The 17,869-nt window shown below is 53.1% G+C and overlaps 2 protein-coding genes across 4 annotated transcripts in view; one reads left to right on the top strand and one right to left on the bottom strand.

Moving 5' to 3' along the window:
* Positions 1-15,628, bottom strand: part of LOC130532229 (teashirt homolog 1-like) — a 31,446-nt gene extending 15,818 nt beyond the window's left edge. Inside the window, exons 1-2 of one of the 3 annotated variants that reach the window (XM_057044702.1) lie at positions 15,372-15,628; positions 12,986-13,530 (exon numbers count right to left, since the gene is read on the bottom strand). In XM_057044702.1, coding sequence (XP_056900682.1) covers positions 12,986-13,025 — 40 coding nt within the window. In that variant the 5' untranslated portion in view covers positions 13,026-13,530; positions 15,372-15,628. Of the gene's footprint in view, positions 1-12,985; positions 13,531-13,764; positions 14,114-14,626; positions 14,767-15,371 lie in introns of those variants that run through there. The other 2 variants (XM_057044703.1, XM_057044701.1) reach the window with 2 other exon arrangements.
* Positions 14,957-17,612, top strand: LOC130532230 (prostaglandin reductase 3-like). The gene is made up of 2 exons (XM_057044704.1): positions 14,957-15,240; positions 16,580-17,612. The coding sequence occupies exons 1-2, from the start codon at positions 14,957-14,959 to the stop codon at positions 17,508-17,510; spliced, it is 1,215 nt and encodes a 404-aa protein (XP_056900684.1). The 3' UTR covers positions 17,511-17,612.
* The last annotated feature ends 257 nt before the right edge of the window (positions 17,613-17,869 follow it).

The following is a 17,869-nucleotide window of genomic DNA, read 5'->3' as shown; positions in this document are numbered from 1 at the left end:
ACCTGTCTCCAAGAACTAAGCGCAGACAGACGCTGTCAACTTAGAGTGCTTCAAATGCCCACATCCAGCCAGGCAGAGGAGAAATCAAGCCTGTCTCCCAGTATAATTTGCACTAATCCTTCATGGGAGATAGTAAAGTCTACGCCATATCTGACTAATAGCATCAGTCACCGGCAGGTTCTAATCTCATATTTAGACCCATTTCCATCACCGGCTGACGACAAAAGCGCCAGCACAAAGTGTGATTACCTTCTTATTTTTTCTACATTTCTGCATGACTTGACTCTTGATAATGGCGCTGCTGCTGCTGGTGGGTGGTGGTGGTGGCTGATGGGGAGGGGGGGGTTTAAAAGCACCACCAGCCCAAACTTTAAGGTTCTTTCCTCAGCTGAGCCACAGCAGAGTCAGGATGCAGAGGACAACTGGATGTGGGAGTAAAAAGAGTTACAACGTGATGGTGGAAGCAAGGAGTGAAAAACCTTTCACACACACACACACACCGACACACACACACACACACACACACTCTCCGTCCCTTTCAAAGCGTTTACAACCTGTGGTGGTTGTCCTGCTCTGCTGGCTGCCTCACCACGTGCATTTGAATGCCGACTGGAGTGCATCCCTCTCTCTTTCAGGCAGCGCCATAAAAGACGACGTGCACAATGAGGCCTCTTTTCAAGCAAGCGGGGCTGCCCGGGGGGTGGAGGAGCACCTCCAAAACCGCCACAGCACTCCAGCCCTCGGGGGCACAATGACGGTGCTGAGCCTCGGCGAATAATAAAAGATTACTCATGAAGATGGCAAACAGAACAGAAACAAACTATACAAAGTGTTGGGCCCAGAAGTCCTTCAGTGCACGCCTGTGTGTGAGGGTGTGTGTGCATGTGATCCAGAAACAGAGACAAAAGAAAAAGAAGAGGAGGTAGAGCAAGGATCCTAATGAAGCCGTAAATCAGAGTCCGATGAGAACGAACGCTCAAGGAGGATCACATCACTGGAGATCAATGAAGCCGGACACACACACACACACGCACACACACACACAAAGAATAAAGGGGAGAAACACTCAACACATGCCAGAATTCCCAAGTGAGAGGGACTTATGAAAGTACAGGAGAATGAACGACTGTTTGCACACACCAAGTGTGACACGCCTTCATCTTTAAAATATTAAATTTCCCCCCAACACATGACCCCACCGGGGGGTTCAAGAGTCCCTCCTCCCTGTTCAATCTAGTCTGCCTGATTAATGTCAGACATGAAGAATGCCACTGTTATTCTGATGTACACAGTAAAACCCCGGTTTGGAAGCCCGCTCATGCAACAGTGACCAGTCTGTGTGTGTGTGTGTGTGTGTGTGTGTGTGTGTGTGTGTGTGTGTGTGCGTGTTTGGGGGGGCTTTGAGTGATGGCTGTCAGCTCACATCTGGTTGCAAAAGTAAATGAGGCTTATGAAGACAGATGAAAAGAGGCAGGACACACACACACACACACACGCACATGCACACAGACACAGACACAGACACAGACACACAGACACAGACACAGACACAGACACAGACACAGACACAGACAGGGAAGTGAGGAGCGAAAGAGGAGGTTGTCTTATTTAACACTTATTAAAAGGATGGAAAAAACTCCCAACTTTGTACCTGTTTCTGAGTTTAAAAGGCAATGGTGGGGGCTGGGAAGTATTTATGAGGTTGGGGGTGGGGTGGGGGTGGTGGGGGGGCAGAATGAACTGTCCACGACCTGTTGGAAGGGTCACCATTGAATATTCCCCTCAGTGACAGGCTGCGTCTTTTAACCCCCTCAGACAAAGCAGGGAAACATAACACTTTCAGTAGCCCCCCCCCGACACCCCCCCCACACACACACACCACTCCCCCCCCACCCCCCCACAGTCACATACGCGCGCGCTCCCTTGCCGCGTCTGCACGCTACCTTATGCTGCCCCGAGTCTCACTTTAAATAATTAATCAGGCAATTTCCCCCAAAGTTGCTGGGCTGTTCGGCAGCTCTCTGATCTGCCAGGACCCGGCTGCTCGGTGCCGCGGCGCGGCGGCGTGGAAGCGTAATCCGTTTAGTCTGCTACGAGAGCGGAAAAGGTGAGCAAAAAGAACCAGTTTTCTCAGGGCGACACATGCTCGCAAGATGTATCCCGGAGCGCACGCGTTTCCAATCTTTGGTGGGCTCCAAGGGAAAAAAAATGACCCGCGTCCATAACTTTCAAAATGGGCCCCTAATCTATGGAAACGTCCTTGCATGTGTTCCTTTCAGAAGACATAAAAGTTTTATTCAATTCGCTGCGATAAAATATGGCGGCTAAATGGTAATATATTGGTCCGGACTACATGAAATGAATTATACGGACGCGCTTTTTCAGTGGGAAAGTCATAAAAAAAGAATTTGCAGAGGAACAAGGCAATGAGACGTGTGGCGGCGGCGGCGGCGGCGGTGAGAAAACACGACGCTCGAGCTTCTCTTAAAGGAGATGTCACCCTGCGGCGGCGCCCAGGTGAGAGAGTTTATTGATTCTGGAAGTAGCTGGGATGGAGTCGAAGGGCTGATGATGGGGGTGGGGATGAAAGGTGATCCGATGATGGATGAGAGGAGGCTGCAGACGGTGATGTCAGGAAAGTCGCGGAAGTGGGCGCGCCTCTACGGCGGGCGTGCACAGGCTGCGCGCTCCCCGTCCTGACCCCCAACAAGCCGGGAAGGCTGCAACCTCTCCATCAACCAGGTCCTTCTCACACGCAGAGGCCGCGGATTTTCTTAACGACAGCGAAAACAAGTCGAGGAGCTCAGACCCGGAAATGAGAAAATAACTATGGCAGCGGCGCGGCGCTCCACAAATCCCACTAATGGAGGCTGGAATTGGGCTGTTCCCGATAAGGCGAGCGTCGTTTCCAGTGTGCCGGAGCAATGAAGTGGGATTAGAATATTCCAGCTTGTTGCAACACAAGTTATGCACAGCAACAAGTGTGGCCGAAAGACTGGAGCTCCTGCGCTCTGTGGGGTAACACACACACACACACCACACACACACACACGGACACACGCAGGCTGTGTGTGAGCACGCCGAAGACAGAAAACATTACAGGGCCCTTTTTTGGCACCAGGCAGAGCGAGCAGGGAGGGTGGCGGTGGCTGGGTGGGGGGTGGGGGGGGGGGGTGCAGAGAGGAGAGAGAACGAGGAGCAGAGTGAACAGCGGGGGCGGGCTGAGTGAGAGTGAGAGATGAGGGAGGGAGGGAGGGAGGAAGGGAAGGAGTGAGGGTTGAGTGTTGGAATGAACTCTCTCAGGCTTTGTGGTGCACGTTTCCCAAGGCCCCCGCCTGGCCCCTTTGATAAATGACACATGTCATTCTGTCAGCTTGTGACACTGCAGCTGGGAGGCCCTGTGATGTATGGCTGTGCTGGAAAAGGAAATCAACTTTTTTCCCCTCTCTCTTCCCGTCTTTCTCCCTCCCTCCCTCCCTCCCTCTCCCCGGCCCAGGCCCGGTGCACAGCCTCTTTTTTTTTATGTGAGGATTTAGGTTTCTTCTGGCCCAGCGAGTCACCCCCCCCAACGATAGACGTGCAGCCAGGTTGCGGCTGGTTTGTTCGGCCACACACACTCACACAGACACACACTCACGGTGACGCAGCTATTATGATCGCGCACAAACCCGTAACCCGAGGAAAAGGGGGCAGCGCCGCGTCGGAGGTGGGTCCAGGATTTATGGCAAAATGCCGAGGAAGTAAACAAAGTATGCACTTTTTCGCAGCAGGGTGGGTGGTGGGGCGGCGGGGGGGGTGGGGGGGGGGGGGCAGGATGGCTGGTGTCTCCCACTGGGTCATCTGTCATCCATGTGTCTGAGTGGAGGACGAGCGCACACGGGTCTGGACACAGCGGGCATTACATTCACACACACACACACACACACACACACACACACACACACACACAGGAACTGGGATGAACGAGGAAAAGAATGCAACACACACGTGCGCAGACGCTGGCACAGATGCGGGCGTCTCACTTTAGGTTTCAGGACACTCTAAATCTTCACATGCCGGACAAAAAGAATGAAGTTTAATTTCTCGGGGAGAGGGAGTCTAGCCAATGAGCTGCTCCCAACAGGCCTGCCCTAACCCCCCCTCCACGCAGATTAGCCTATCACAGCATCCCATTGACCTCTCCACTCCAGGCGCCACCCACGCAATGGTTGAGCCAGCATAAAGAACACCTTTTTTTCCCTCTTCTGCATACAGTACACACTCTAATTCTCTCTAATCATGTTCTGGTTCTTTGGTTCTTTCACTTCCTTACACCCCCCCCCCCACACACACACACACACGTACCTTTTTATATTCCTGAATGGCTGACCTGTTATCAGAACTCTGGAGATTTAACAGCACAGGGGAGGAAAAACAAGAGTCAGGCGTGACTGAGGGACATTTCCCAGCGTGGCCTCTCAATCTTCATGTGATTTCACATAAAACACACACACACACACCGACACAAGCACCCCCTCCCCGGTGAAGGAAACGCTGACCAGGAAACCGCACAGACGTCCAAACATCATCACTGACAGTTACTCAGCCCGGTCCGGGAAACCCATGATGAGGTGGTGGATGCGTGGGGATGAAATCCCAGGAATGAGGAACAGGATCGGAGCCGATCGCTCGGGCCACATACACACTAACGAGCATGAGCTCACTGTGTGTTGCTATGGGGACGAGGCCTGGTTTGACTAAAGGCGAGCAAAAAGTGTGTGAGGCGAGGGGAAGAGAGAAAAGAGCATCTAGGAGAGGCTCAAGCTGATGCTGGTATCATTACTGGGCTGATAGTGGGATGTTAATCTGGAGATATTTCCTATACTTACAACTATAATGTACTTTTTTTCCAAGTTTACCAAGTTAGAAAAGAGCCGTGACTGTATCGCTGCCTCCCATTCTAGGAAAAGATCTTAACAGCAGCCATTAACTGGGAACGCAGCATCTTAATGGGATTAAACAAGCAAACAATATTTTTAGTGGCGCATTAATATTATCGCTGCTATTATTATCACTGGCTGGAAACACTTCACGGATGGTGTAATTCTGACTCGTAGCGAAATATCCGGAATATCTGCCGCCATGAAAATTATTCAAATTCATTCCGTGCGGAATTATAAATACCAGCTACGTGCACCTTCCAGCGGCGACACGCTGGTGTCTGCTGCTGCCGCTTTCATCTGCGCTGGAGTCAACGCGCAAAAACACACGCCAAAACGGAGCGGCGCGGCGATAATTGTCCAGGGAGTGCCCACGGGGGGGTCACGACCTGCTCGTGACCCCCTACAGATGGCAGATGTACACTCCGGTGAGGAGGGGGGGGTGGGTTGGGCTGACTGACGAGGGCAGATCTCCACGCTTTAAATGCCAGAAGGGCTTCACAATGCTATCAGCAGCAGCAGCCACTGTTTATGTGTGTGTGTGTGTGTGTGTGTGTGGTGTGTGTGTGTGGTGTGTGTGTGTGTGTGTGTGTGTGTGGTTACAGGGAGCGGGGGGGTTAAACACCACTGGTATGAGCCCCCCTACCTGTTAACAAGCTGCCTCCCTGACCCACAGGATATAGCTATGCACAGGCAGACAGCCAGCACGCCGCGCCTTCCAGCCCTCCGCGCTAGCGCTGCTTTCATGTAGCCAGGTTTCGGCTTTCATTCGTGCCCCGAAATTTGCTTTGATGTTCATCAGATTCAAATGGGAGGAAGAGACAGAGCGACGCGACGCGCCGGCTTCAAGGTCGCCTGACGAGCGCCATATCCGCGAGTCGAGAGCGGACGGAGGGGAACCCGCAACCTCCCGTTTCCGCCCGTCCAATCCCAGCTGGGCGACCTGCCGCAATTAATCACAGCGATTGTAACATCGCTGTGTGGCTGGAAAACAATCTCCATGATCACACGCACAAACAAAATTTCAAATTGCTATCATCCATCTCACCTGCCCCCCTCGCTCTAAGTGCGAGGGGGCGGGGCGGGGGGGGCGGCTGGGGGGTAACCGCGGTCTCCCTCCGCGTTTCAAAGGCAAAGTCGTCGGGATGATGGTGAAAAATTAACGGCAGGCAGCCAAACAAGCGGAGGCGCCGGGGCGAGGGGATCAATGCACGGCAACCGTGGCGGGAGCAGCTATGTGAAACACTTGCCTTAAGTCAGCCGCATCCAGTTAATATTTAATCCCGCCATCCATCTCCACCGGCGCTCGCCTTTTAGCCCGAGCTGCCGCTTACTTTGATTACACGCAGCGGTTCGGGGTGGAAGGGGGCAAAGCAGGCGCGATAAGAGAGCGCGGTGGGCCATTTGCATGAGGATGGAAAACAGTCACAGGGCCGATAATCGGCGGCGGCGGCGGCGGCCGGCGTGAGCGGAGGCAGGCCGGAAGAGAGGAGCGAATAAGGAGAGGGAGTAGAGGGAAAAGAGGCTGAATAGGAAAGAGAAGAGGTGACGCCGAACGAAGCTCCGGGAGAAGCTGGATTTGGCTCCGAGGGGGTTTCCGTATTTAAAACAAGAGATATGCAAATACTGTCAGAGCAGCAAATAAGGCTGATATCATCCCCCCTCCCTCCCCCCTCCCCCACCGCTTATTTTCTGCAGCAAACGATTTTGAGGAAGGAAATCCAAAACTGCAACTCCCAAGTGAACAAGCGGATCCCTCTGTGGGTTCCTGGGGAGACTCCTGCGCTCGCTCTCATGTTGCTTTTTTCCCAGTTGCTGTTTTTCGCTTCCGCTCGCCGACGATTGAAGCCGCTCGTGTTTATCCCGCGTCGAGCGCGGCGGAGTGCAAACGGGTGGTTTAAAAAGTCGTACGCCGCCTGTTTGGGGGGGGGGGGACTTGACTTTTTGCTACGCAAAAATACACATTTGGGTCATTAAGCTGCAAATTTAAACCCTGGAAAAAATATGGGAAATTCGGAACATGCTGAATTTCCCAGAAACCCACTCAGCCCAGAGCGCGGGAGTCAGCCAGCGGGTTTACGGGAAGAGAGCGCTGGAGATGGGCGATGGCAGCTATTCATTTCCTCACTCGTTGACCTCAGCGTCCCGCTAAACACTGAAGAACAAGAGCGACCGAGGGGGCGATCAAAGGGGCCGGGATCCGTGTGTGTCTGCACCTGCTGCTTTGTGCGAAGGCGATCGCGCCGCAGACCGTCTACAAACGCAGACGTACACAAACACAGAGCGGGCGGGTAATGAGACGGCTGCAGGACCCGCTTAAACACCAGGCCGCGACCTGGGCTGAAGCTAACTCCCGCTAACAATCGGGTGGAAGGGGCTCATTCTGGAGGTAAATCGACGCCTGTGTCACTGCTTCTAATGCTTATTTACACGTCTGACCAAACCGGATCCACGCGGACGCGCCGCTGACATCACGGCATCTGCGGCGGCTACGCTAACGCCGGCATTGCGCTCGCGCGGGGACAGCTGGAGGGCTGGAGGAGCTCATCTGCACGTTTGGACAGACCGGGCCGTAATTCTTAATTGACACCTGTCAGGATAATCACGCCAGTCGCAGCTGTTGAGGGAGCGCTCGCCCGCCGCTGCGTTCATCTGTCAGCATTAATACCTGTCCTCGAAGCTCCCCCACCTGCCAGCTACTAAACCCAGGCCCGGCCCACTCGGGTGCTCTTCTGCAGCATTTGGCAACCTCCACGCAGGTCACGGGCTAGCCTCTGTTAGCTGGCAACTTTGTTCTGACTTCTCCCACCAACACGTTGCTCGTTTTCCTGCTTTAAGTTAGCAAATAAGTGAGCGTTTACCCAGCACAGCGATGTGAAGTGGGGGGGGGGTCCGAAAATTAAAGGGAACCGGGGCGAAATGAGAGGGGAGATGAGAGGAGCGTGAAGAGAAGAGACGGAGCGTGCAGGGGTTGGGTGTCCCTGGATAGGGCTTCTGTAGCGGGCCCATCTCGTTTGTCTTGTTTGTTTGTTAGCATCAAAGCGCTGCCTCTCACCCCCCCCCCCCCTCGCTAACTGATGTAACGAGTGGGTAAGCTGCGTGTTTGCCCCCCCCCACCCGCAACCCCCCGACTTCGCGCTGAGGAATTCAAATACTTATTAGACAAAATATTCTGTAATTGCTCATCTTTTATTGATGGAAGTAACATGTTGAATTTGTCTCCAGCAGCCGCCGCCTCTCGAGGAGGCGCCGCGCGGATCAAGAGCGCAAATTTACCCCCAGCAAATGTAACGCTTTACTTAAGAAAATTTCACATGTCAATTTTGGCGCCTGGAATGTTGCACGACGACTCCTCTGGAACGCTTCCCCTCCTATCGTTCTCACATCTCTGATTAGGTGCAGGAGAAGAAGAGGAGAAAAGTGTGTGTGTGTGTGGGGGTGTTTCTGCACAGGCCTCACACCCCCACCGTTGAGCCTTAGCTAAATTAATTACTCAGCACAACACAAATATTACATAGTAATTAAACACACTTAACACGAGCTGATAACGGCGGCGGCGTGCCATTCATCAAAGCAGCGAGTCCAATCTGGAGCCCGAGTTAAAACAGCTGGTTCTGCCGCTGCAGCGCTGGAGTGAGGACAAATATCCTTTATTTGGGTGGGGGGGGGTTCTATGGCAGTCAGGAGTCAGGCCTGTCAGCCCCGTCCCACCGGGCTGCTTTCTATCTGTTTCAGACTCGGTTTTCTCAGACTGGATTCTTTTTTCCTCCCCTTTTTCTTTCTTCCTTTCTTTCTTTCTTTCTTTCTTTTTTGGATCCCATGACTGGCTGCTGTTTTTATGTGCTGCAGGGCAGGCAACAAAGCACATCTGGCTGCTTTAATGATATGATTTCCCATCATGCTAAGCCACCTCCATTATGACCTCCCACAGAGACATGCTGGCTGCACTTAAGCATTAGGTGTACTGTAGGTGTGTGTGTGTGTGTGTGTGTGTGCGCGCGCATGTATGTAAGCCTGTGTTTATGTTTGATGGTGTGTGTCTAAAGTGCAGCGAGGGCAACACACTGCGAGCGGAGGTAACAGCGGGCCCCGGGGGCAGAATGTTTGCCCCAGAAAGACTCCGACAGGAAGGAAAAACAGATGAAAAGAAAAGAAATCCTGGGATTTTATCAATTCCATTGCCAATAATCAGCATGGATCAGGAGTGTAAAGATCAACTCCCAGCGCGTAACTCGATACCACGCTCACTAGCGCGGTGGCGCTCGGTGATCTTAGGCATTAGGGGAGCGAACAGAGCACGTTTGACCTTTGACTGCCTCAAATCCCAGATGTAAATTTAACTAATGGTTCGGGAGGGCGACGCGGGAGCAAAAGTAGCTATCGACGAGGTCGATCGATGCCACCTGCTAACGACACCAGCGCTCCAATTAGCGTAACCTCTACCCGAGCTCGACCGGGAATAACACACACACACACACACACACACACACACACACTCACACCGGAGGTAAATCCCGGAAAGCAACGACGACAGAACGCAGTTGCAGAAGGAGGACGCCACGGATCGATTCGCTCTCCCCTTCCCTCTGACACCGCCTGGTTTTGTTGGAAAAGGGCGAGCGAGATGACAGTCGGAGGTGGGAAAAAGGTTTAACTGCTGCTAGAGGGGGGGTGTTGGCGGGGGCTGAAGGCAGGATCTGCTAAGGAGGATGACTAACATGGCGTGGTGACTGCTATACTGGTTATTCATTCCAGGGAAACTAACACCGGTCCATGCTAAGCTACACACACACACTCCGACCCTCCCTCTCTCTGTCACACACACGCACAAACACACTTTCTCCCCTTAATTCCAACATAAACTTCGAGCCTTTGAGGCAGCTGAAGTTCCAACCGGCTCCAAACTTTAAATTGTGCTTTTCAGCAAACAAAATCATGGCTTTCCATCGGAAGGGGGGGGGGGGTGCTCCTCAGGACGCCAGCAAAGACAGAAGGTTAGGGGGCACATAAATCTCAGCATGCCGATTATTTCAAGGGGAGCCTATCGTGTAACGGCGGCGTGGCGTTAAGGTCGCGGTAATGGTAGCCTCCGTAGGCCCGCGCCCTCATTAATCCGGACCGCTGTGATTCTCCCGCTTGGAATAAACTACAGGCCTTCAGCAGAACGGAAAAGGACACGGAGAAGGTGTTATGATGTGCTGCTGATTTACTGGCGTGGCTGCAACACATGCGGAGGTATTCCGCCGCCGTCCGCGCTCGTTTCCTTTATTTTTCGAGTGTCCAGAACCGGCACGAGCCGGGTCATTAATATAAAGACTCCTAAAGAATTTCCAGCCCCGCATTCCAGGAAACTCCATTTTAATAAAAGCGAAAAGGGTTTGAAATAAAAACAAAGCAAAACCAGAAGAAAAAAAAAAAAAAAAGGAGGGGGGGGGAAAGGTGCAGAAGTGAATTTAAAAAGAAGCAGAGATGGAAGGAGGGAAATTTCCTGTCAAGGTTAAAAGAGCAGCGGTGCTGATGTGGGGGGAGGGGCAGAGGTCATTAACTGGCATTGTCTCCCGATGCGATTAGTCAGGTAGCAAAGTCCATTTGTCACCTGCGCGGGCAAATTGAGTTGGTGCTGCACTGGGGGCTGCAGGGACTGTATAATATCAACTTGATTACATCAAGGCAGCTGCGGACTTGACACCTTACTGAATTTGTCAGCATTAATCGTTAGGGCCTGTCACAAATCCATCAGCTCCGCGGATAATTAGGCCCCCTCTCTAATGAAGCCAACGAGAAGCAACCTCACTCCCGCCAACGCTCTCACACACTCACACACACACACACACACACACACACTCACACACACACGCGCGCGCACTCACGTCCTTATAATTAGCCACCAGGCTGTACAGAAGCAGGAGCCACTATCTTATCTGCTCTCCCTCTTCATCCTCCTCCTCTAAGGCCGCCCGGGATGAAAGACGCCGTCAGTCCGGCCCGACTTTTCTCCCCTCACCTTCAGAGGGAGGATGACGAGGGGCTACGGGTTCACAGGCACACGTGTAATAACAGCGGCGGCGACGCTCAGCTGTGTGTAATAAAATAAATACGGCGGAGGGAAACTTCTTCTGACGCCTCTGTTTGCTTCTGGGAAATTTTAACGCCAATCAGGACGACGCGGGGAGGGAATTAAAAGAAAAGATTCAAATGTGTTTTGTGCTCGGGAGCAGGTTTTTTTTTTTTTTTAATTTAGCAAATTTTACCAAGTGCGTCGCCGGAGCCGCAAAAGTGAGGAGAATAATTACAGCCGTCCAAAATTCCCAAAACCTAAAATCTCACATGGGTTCTGCTGTTGTGGAACATCTTAGACCTGGAAAACACAGAAGGATAAAAACAATGTCGCTGGTTTTATTGCCCGAGTTTTGATTTCCCCGAGCAGAAGTCAAAGGTCAGGACCAGCGGAGCAGCAGAGCAGCACGCTAACTCCAAGTGTGTGTGTGTGTGTGTGTGTGTGTGTGTGGGGGGGGGGGGGGATCTACTATCAACGGGAGATCAGAGAAGAGCGCCATCCCCGACTGTCACATACGTGAACGCACCGCGCCCCTTTGCCAAGTTCCGATTGACCGTCACAAACCGCGGCGCCTGTGGCGCTGGGTGGACGGCGCTTTAGATCAATGTGTGGGGGAGGGGGGGTCACGGCCGTGTCATGTTCTCGTGCTCGACAGCGAGCGGGAGTCGTTCTGCTCCCGCCACGGTGGCCATTTCCACCACGACACCCCTATTGTGATGCCGTGGCCCCGCGAACGGCGTCAACGTCGCTCTGACGGACGGGAAAAAGGTGGAGAGGCGCGGCGGCTGGAGGGCCTCCGTCCTCCTCCGCCTCTCCGCCAGCAGCAGCTCGCTGCTCTAAACCATCAAGCCTGCTGAGTTCAAAGTCCCCGTCGGCCGGCCCTGGCGTTCGACCCGCTTTGCACCTCATATTTCAGGATCTCTTTAAAATTCTGTAACTGTCTTTTGTTCGCTGCAGTTGTTAATGCCTAACTTCAAAGGCCCGGCCTCATTAGCACAGAGGTAGAAACCCCTGTCACTCATTTACATTTGTTTAAAGGCTGCAGAGAGACGAGAGGAGGGGGAACGAGGGGGCGGAGGGGGTCCCGATCCAAACCACTAGAAGTCAACCTCGCCGGTCCTCCACCAAATCCCGGTTTTATCAGCCGGTCACGCTGCAAATAATAAAAAAAGAAATACTCCCCTCCAGCAGTGGATATTGATTTAATTACTGGCCGATTCTCGCAGCGGATGTGGGCTGAATTTTCGATGGAACACGTGTGGAAATATCCACATTTCTGTCCAGAACCAAGGAATCAAACACCTGATTTCTGAGGGGCCGATTCAACGCCGCTATATTAAAGACAGACGCCACCCTTTCATCTGCTTTTAAGGCATTCCTTTAAGAGACAAAGAGGCGGTTTTTTAACGATAATTCCAACTTTTTTAGGCTATTCCTTCCGTGTGTGCGTGCGTGCGTGTGTGTGAGAGAGAGCTAAACCTACCAGAGGCAGGACTGGCTCCATGGGAGGATTTATTGATGTTTATCAGGGATGAATAGATCAAAGGGTGCCACATGACAGGCGATCAATCACACATCAAATCAAGGATGGCAATCCTCTAATAAAACGGAAAGAAAAAGGAGAAGAACGCCTCTGCCACTCCTCTCCCCCTTCTTTCTCCAGTCAATTATTCATCATTGCTCACTCTTGAACCTCAAAAGCTCCCTTTTATCCCCAATAAGATGCCGTTTAGTTTATCTCGTCATTCTTTGGAGAACTTTCCCGGGAAACGAGGGAGAAATTGCAACCCCAGAGAGGCGTTCAGGGGCGAGGTGGGCGCTCGTTTTTGTTGTTTTCATTTGATTTGATTTTAACAATTTTGCGGGTGTGCGTGTAAAATCGCCAACGTGCGTGAAACACACAGTCGTGCCGTTGATGTGGGCATGCAACACGAACGCGTGGAATGGAGAGGTGTGTTTTCCTGTGCTGGTGTGTGCAGACTGGCGGCTGTGGAGGCTCGGGCTGTACCTGCTGAACGCCGCGGCTCTTGCTGCTTTCTCCTCGGCATAGTGAGCGTCACTTTCCTCGGTGCTTCTCATGCAGGAATTACAGGCGTCTGGAGTCTCTCAGTTGTGAAAATGCATCCCGCTCGACGCTGCGATGGCGTTCTCTCTTCTCTATCTGGGACCCGGAGACGTCTTGTCTTCAGACCTCCTGCTCTTCTTCGGTCTTGACCCGATCGGCTTCGACAGCAGGGACGAAATTTAGGAAGAGACTCGGCCGGTTCCCGACACCTCCGTGCCCATCAAAGATCATCTTCCTTCATTTTCCCCCCTCAATGGCAGGGTGAAAAAAAGAAGCACCAAGTTTGCAGTTGACTCCCCCCAGGAAGAGAAAAATGCCCCTGGTCTCCTGCCCTCTTTGGAGGGAGACTTTGCTGCGTCTTTTACGCACACAAAAGCTACAAAAATGAATAAACTCTGGCGGTGACCAAACAAATAAGTCCAATGTGAGCTCTGCGCACCGCTCTGGTTAAATATCCTTGGGTTTGCTTCTCTTCTCTTGCCGGAGACCTAAAACAGACACAGGGGAGAGGAAAAGAACAGACAGGCAGGCATTAGATGGGTTAATGTCAGTCCCGTCACCACCGCGCCACCTCAGCCCGGATCCAGCCTCGCCAGTCCGGCGGGGACTTCTTCTTCCTCCCTCCCCTCCTCTCCTCTCCTCTCCTCTCCTTTCCTCTCCTCTCCTCTCCTCTCTCTCCCGCACAAGAAAATCAGCCCGAAAAGCTCGGCTCTGTTACTCACGTTTAAAGTGGGAATAATTCACGCCGTCGGTCTCATCGCATCGCGGGCAGCGGCGGCTGATGCGGCGGAGAGGAGCGAGCTCACCGGAGAGAAACAAACAAAACAGGCGCATCCGACAGAAAAAGAACAGAAAACCCAGCTCGTCTCGGCGTGGAGTCTGATATTTGTCGCTCTAAACGGGAGAAAAGAGGGAGGAAAACTCCTGGGACTGATCCGAGGTCTCTCAAAAGGGGGAAAAAAATGGAAACGCGGTGGATCCAGAAGCTGTTTCAGACAGTCTCAACTGATAGACAGACGCATCGAGTGGCTTTTCCTGCTACATTTTACTCCTCCCCTCTCCGCAAGCGTCACCCCTGACAGAGGAGCCTACCTGTCAATCTTTTTAATTGTCTTGTTTTCCCCGCTCTCTCCCTCCCTCCCTCCCTCTCTCCCTCTGTCCCTCCCGTCTCTCCAAAATCTCGGACAAATTCGCGAAAGCTTTTTTAACTTAAGAGGAGACATAAAACCTCGCAGTAACCGGAACGAGATTCCCCAACAAGTTTAACTTGGACACCTTGGGCTGGATCCGCGAGTCTTTGCGCGCCGGGAGTCGGGGGTTCGACTCCCGCGGGGGTGGGACAAGTTCAACGGCGCCTCGGTGAATGATTCTCCCTGCGAAACTTCCAGTAAACGACAGGTGAAGAGCCCAGAAACCTTCCCGAGGTGTCACACGTGACCACAAATTCCTCTGAAATAAACGCGCAGTTTCAAAGACGGACAGATTTACGGGGCGCGCATGAACGGTCCCGGTCCGTGTCATTCTCCCGGGGATAAAACAAGCCAGCATAGAGCAGATTATGATAGCAGGATTGATTTGTTTCACCTTACTAGGAAGTGAGCGCTGCGTCCGGGAAGGGGAGGGACTCCGACGACACCACTGGGGCGCTGCTGTGCCGCTGACGAGCCTGCGCCAGTGCGACGTTCTAATCCCAAATCCTCGCCTCACACCTCGGCGTTTTATTTACATTCACGTCCGACAGGCGCGCTAAAAGCGACGCGGCTTCGCGTTTATCTGCGGTCGTGCGCGTTTATGTTCGGTTCCGGCTCGGCCCGGCCTGCAGCGGCGAGGGGGGAGCTTAGCGCGCAGGCTAATATCAGGTCCGGCTACAAGCGCACGCTGAGTTGCCCGTGAACTTTGTCACATTTCGGATCGATGGCCAGCCTCCTGCTGAAGAGGAGCGGCGGCAGATTGCTGTCGGTGATCGGCGGGGGTCGCAGAGGCACCGACGCGCTCCCAGGAGTTGACTCGCCCGCGCGGCGCTCCATCATAGACATGTCCTACTCTGCGCACTTCATGGATTTCAAAGGCTCCTCCATACCGAGCACCATGAAGAAGCTGGTGGTGAACAAGCTCAGCTCGGATTTCAGGGAGGCCGTGTCCCTGCGCAGCGCGCCGGTTCCGACGCCGGGAGACGCGGAGCTGCTGGTCAGGAATCGGTAAGTTGACTCTGGAAAGCTTTTGTGTTCTGCGCGTTCGCGATAGCGGCAGGTTGGGTCAAAGTCTATTTGCGGATCGACGTCGATCGAACAGGAAATGTTGAGGAGTTGAATAAAAGGGCTTCTCTTACCTCGGATCACTCATGTCCCGCACCTGCGACCACCGTCATCATCACGAGATGGCAAAATAGGCGAGGGAAAAAAACGCTGGACCGTAATTCCAAGTTCCGCCCTCTTCTGCATTTGTCTATCAATCCATCTCAGCATCTCCCTCTCTCTCCCTCCCTCATCCCCCTCTCTCTCGCTCTCTCTTTCTCTATGTCCTCCTGTCTTTACGTCACCAAACTGCAAACAGAAAGTCATGAAGGGGGGGCTGTGACAGACATCCAGAGATGATGGAGAAGGAGATGCGGAGCAGAGATTGTGGGATCGTTTGAGTCATTCACGGTGCAGGGAGAGATTAAAGTACCTGAAGTCAGCAGGAAAAATGTGTGTGTGTGTGTGGGGGGGTCCTTTTGACTGGTTTAAATAAGAATTCCCACCACAATGTGGAGTTTTCATCTGACAGGAATGAACATGTAAACATCTGCGCCTTATTATCGCTTAGAAACCAGATTGAGCAAAAGCACCAGTTGCTTGAGACCTTTGACCACGGAGGCGCTGGTGTTATTCCGGTGTCGGCACAGCAGGATCACGGAGGGTAAATGTTTTGGTCTGTGTGGGACTCTGGCGTAACTGGAGAAGCACTTTTGCTTTTTCAGCATCGGCGTTTAATCCTAATCCGGCGTGAACGTGCGAGACGAGGAACCTCAGGGCATTAAACACTCAACCTAGAAATAAAAGAGTCAATTCTTGTTCATGAGGAGTAAATGTTACACCTGAAGAGGCGTCTTTTGGAGGGGAACTTTGAGGTTTTAGTTACTTTAGATTTAAAAACACAAACCAGGTAAATGGAGGGATTTGTAACGCGTCACAGCGACCGTCTGTAATCCTCAGAAACGTCGTGTGCGGGCTCAAAGTGCACATGCGACGCCCTCTGTAACGAGGGTAAATGATTTATTTATGCGTTCTCTTCTCGCACGTTTGTTTCTAAAACGCTACCGGAGCGAGATGAAATGTCCGCGCTGGCGTCGAGGCGGCCCGCAGCTCTCTGGGAGTTTCAGGCTGGTGGTGGGCGTCTCGGAAGACGTTACATCATGCCGCCCTGTCGGTGCTGAGGAACGAGAGTCGTGGTGCAAAGTTTTAAGAGGGAGGCGTTGCCTTCAGAGGGTCACATGCTCCGGTTGTTGACCAATCACAGCTCCAGAGTCATATTGTTCCGCCTTCTTCTGTGTTTCAGGTTTGTGGGAATCAACGCCTCTGATGTTAATTACTCCGCCGGCCGCTACGACCCCACGGTGAAGCCCCCCTTTGACGCCGGTTTTGAGGGGATCGGCGAGGTCGTCGGCCTGGGCCTCAGCGCCAGCTCCACGTATACCGTCGGGGACGCCGTGGCCTACTTCGGCAGCGGAGCGTTTGCAGAGTACACGCTGGTGCCGGCCAAAGAGTGCGTGCCCGTGCCCGCCGTGAGGCCGGAGTTCCTCACCCTGCTGGTCAGCGGCGCCACGGCCTTCATCGCCTTGAAACGACTGGGCGACCTGGCCAAAGGTGAGACGGTGCTGGTGACGGCGGCGGCAGGAGGAACGGGACAGTTTGCTGTGCAGCTTGCCAAGCGGGCTGGGTGTCACGTGATAGGGACCTGTTCGTCCGATGAGAAGGCGGGATTCCTCAAGTCCATCGGCTGTGACAGGGCGATCAACTACACCACAGAAGACTTGGCCAAGACTCTGCGCACGGAGTACCCGCGAGGGCTCGACGTGGTGTACGAGTCGGTGGGGGGCGGCGTCTTAGAAGTAGCCGTCAACAGTCTGGCCAATAAGGGCCGACTGATCGTGATCGGTTTCATCTCGGGTTACCGGTCTGCCTCGGGGATCCCGCGCTTCCGAGGGGAAACGCTGCCAGTCAAGCTGCTCCAGAAGTCGGCCAGCATTCGCGGCTTCTTCCTGCCGCACTTCCTGGGCGACTACCGGGACGCCCTGAGCAGCATGATGCACATGTTCTCCAAGGGGCAGCTGGTGTGTGAGGTAGACGGCGGAGATTTGGCCCCCGAGGGCAGGTTCACGGGTCTGGAGTCAGTCTTCAGGGCCGTGGACTACATGTACGCCGGGAAAAACCTGGGCAAGGTGGTGGTGGACGTGGCTCCGCCCCCTATTAGCACCAGTAAACTCTGAAAGCTGTGAAACCGTTAACCCCAATCAGTGATTGTAGAACTAAAAATGTTCATTTTTGAAGGTTTAATCAACACATGATGAATAAATGCTATATTTCGTGAATGTGGATGTGATGACTCAGTATTTTCACTCAGTCACAAGTCTTTTTTTTTTTATTCTTTTTTTTTCTTCTTCCAATTCCGCCTTCTGGTTCCGGCCTGAAACGACTTCAGATCCGTAACCATAACGCTGCCCGCTCACAGCTCTCGCACGCACTTTATCTCCCATAAATGTTTTATGATAGACTTCATTGTTTTTCTAATGGCGGCTTACGTGGTCGTCGGCAGCGGGTGCTGCTCCAGGTGCGCTCGCTGCTTTAC

The sequence above is a fragment of the Takifugu flavidus genome, chromosome 10 (genome assembly GCF_003711565.1).
Source record: "Takifugu flavidus isolate HTHZ2018 chromosome 10, ASM371156v2, whole genome shotgun sequence".
NCBI lineage: Eukaryota > Metazoa > Chordata > Actinopteri > Tetraodontiformes > Tetraodontidae > Takifugu > Takifugu flavidus.
Note: the sequence above shows the minus strand (reverse complement) of the source record. Positions and strands in the feature narration are given on the sequence as shown.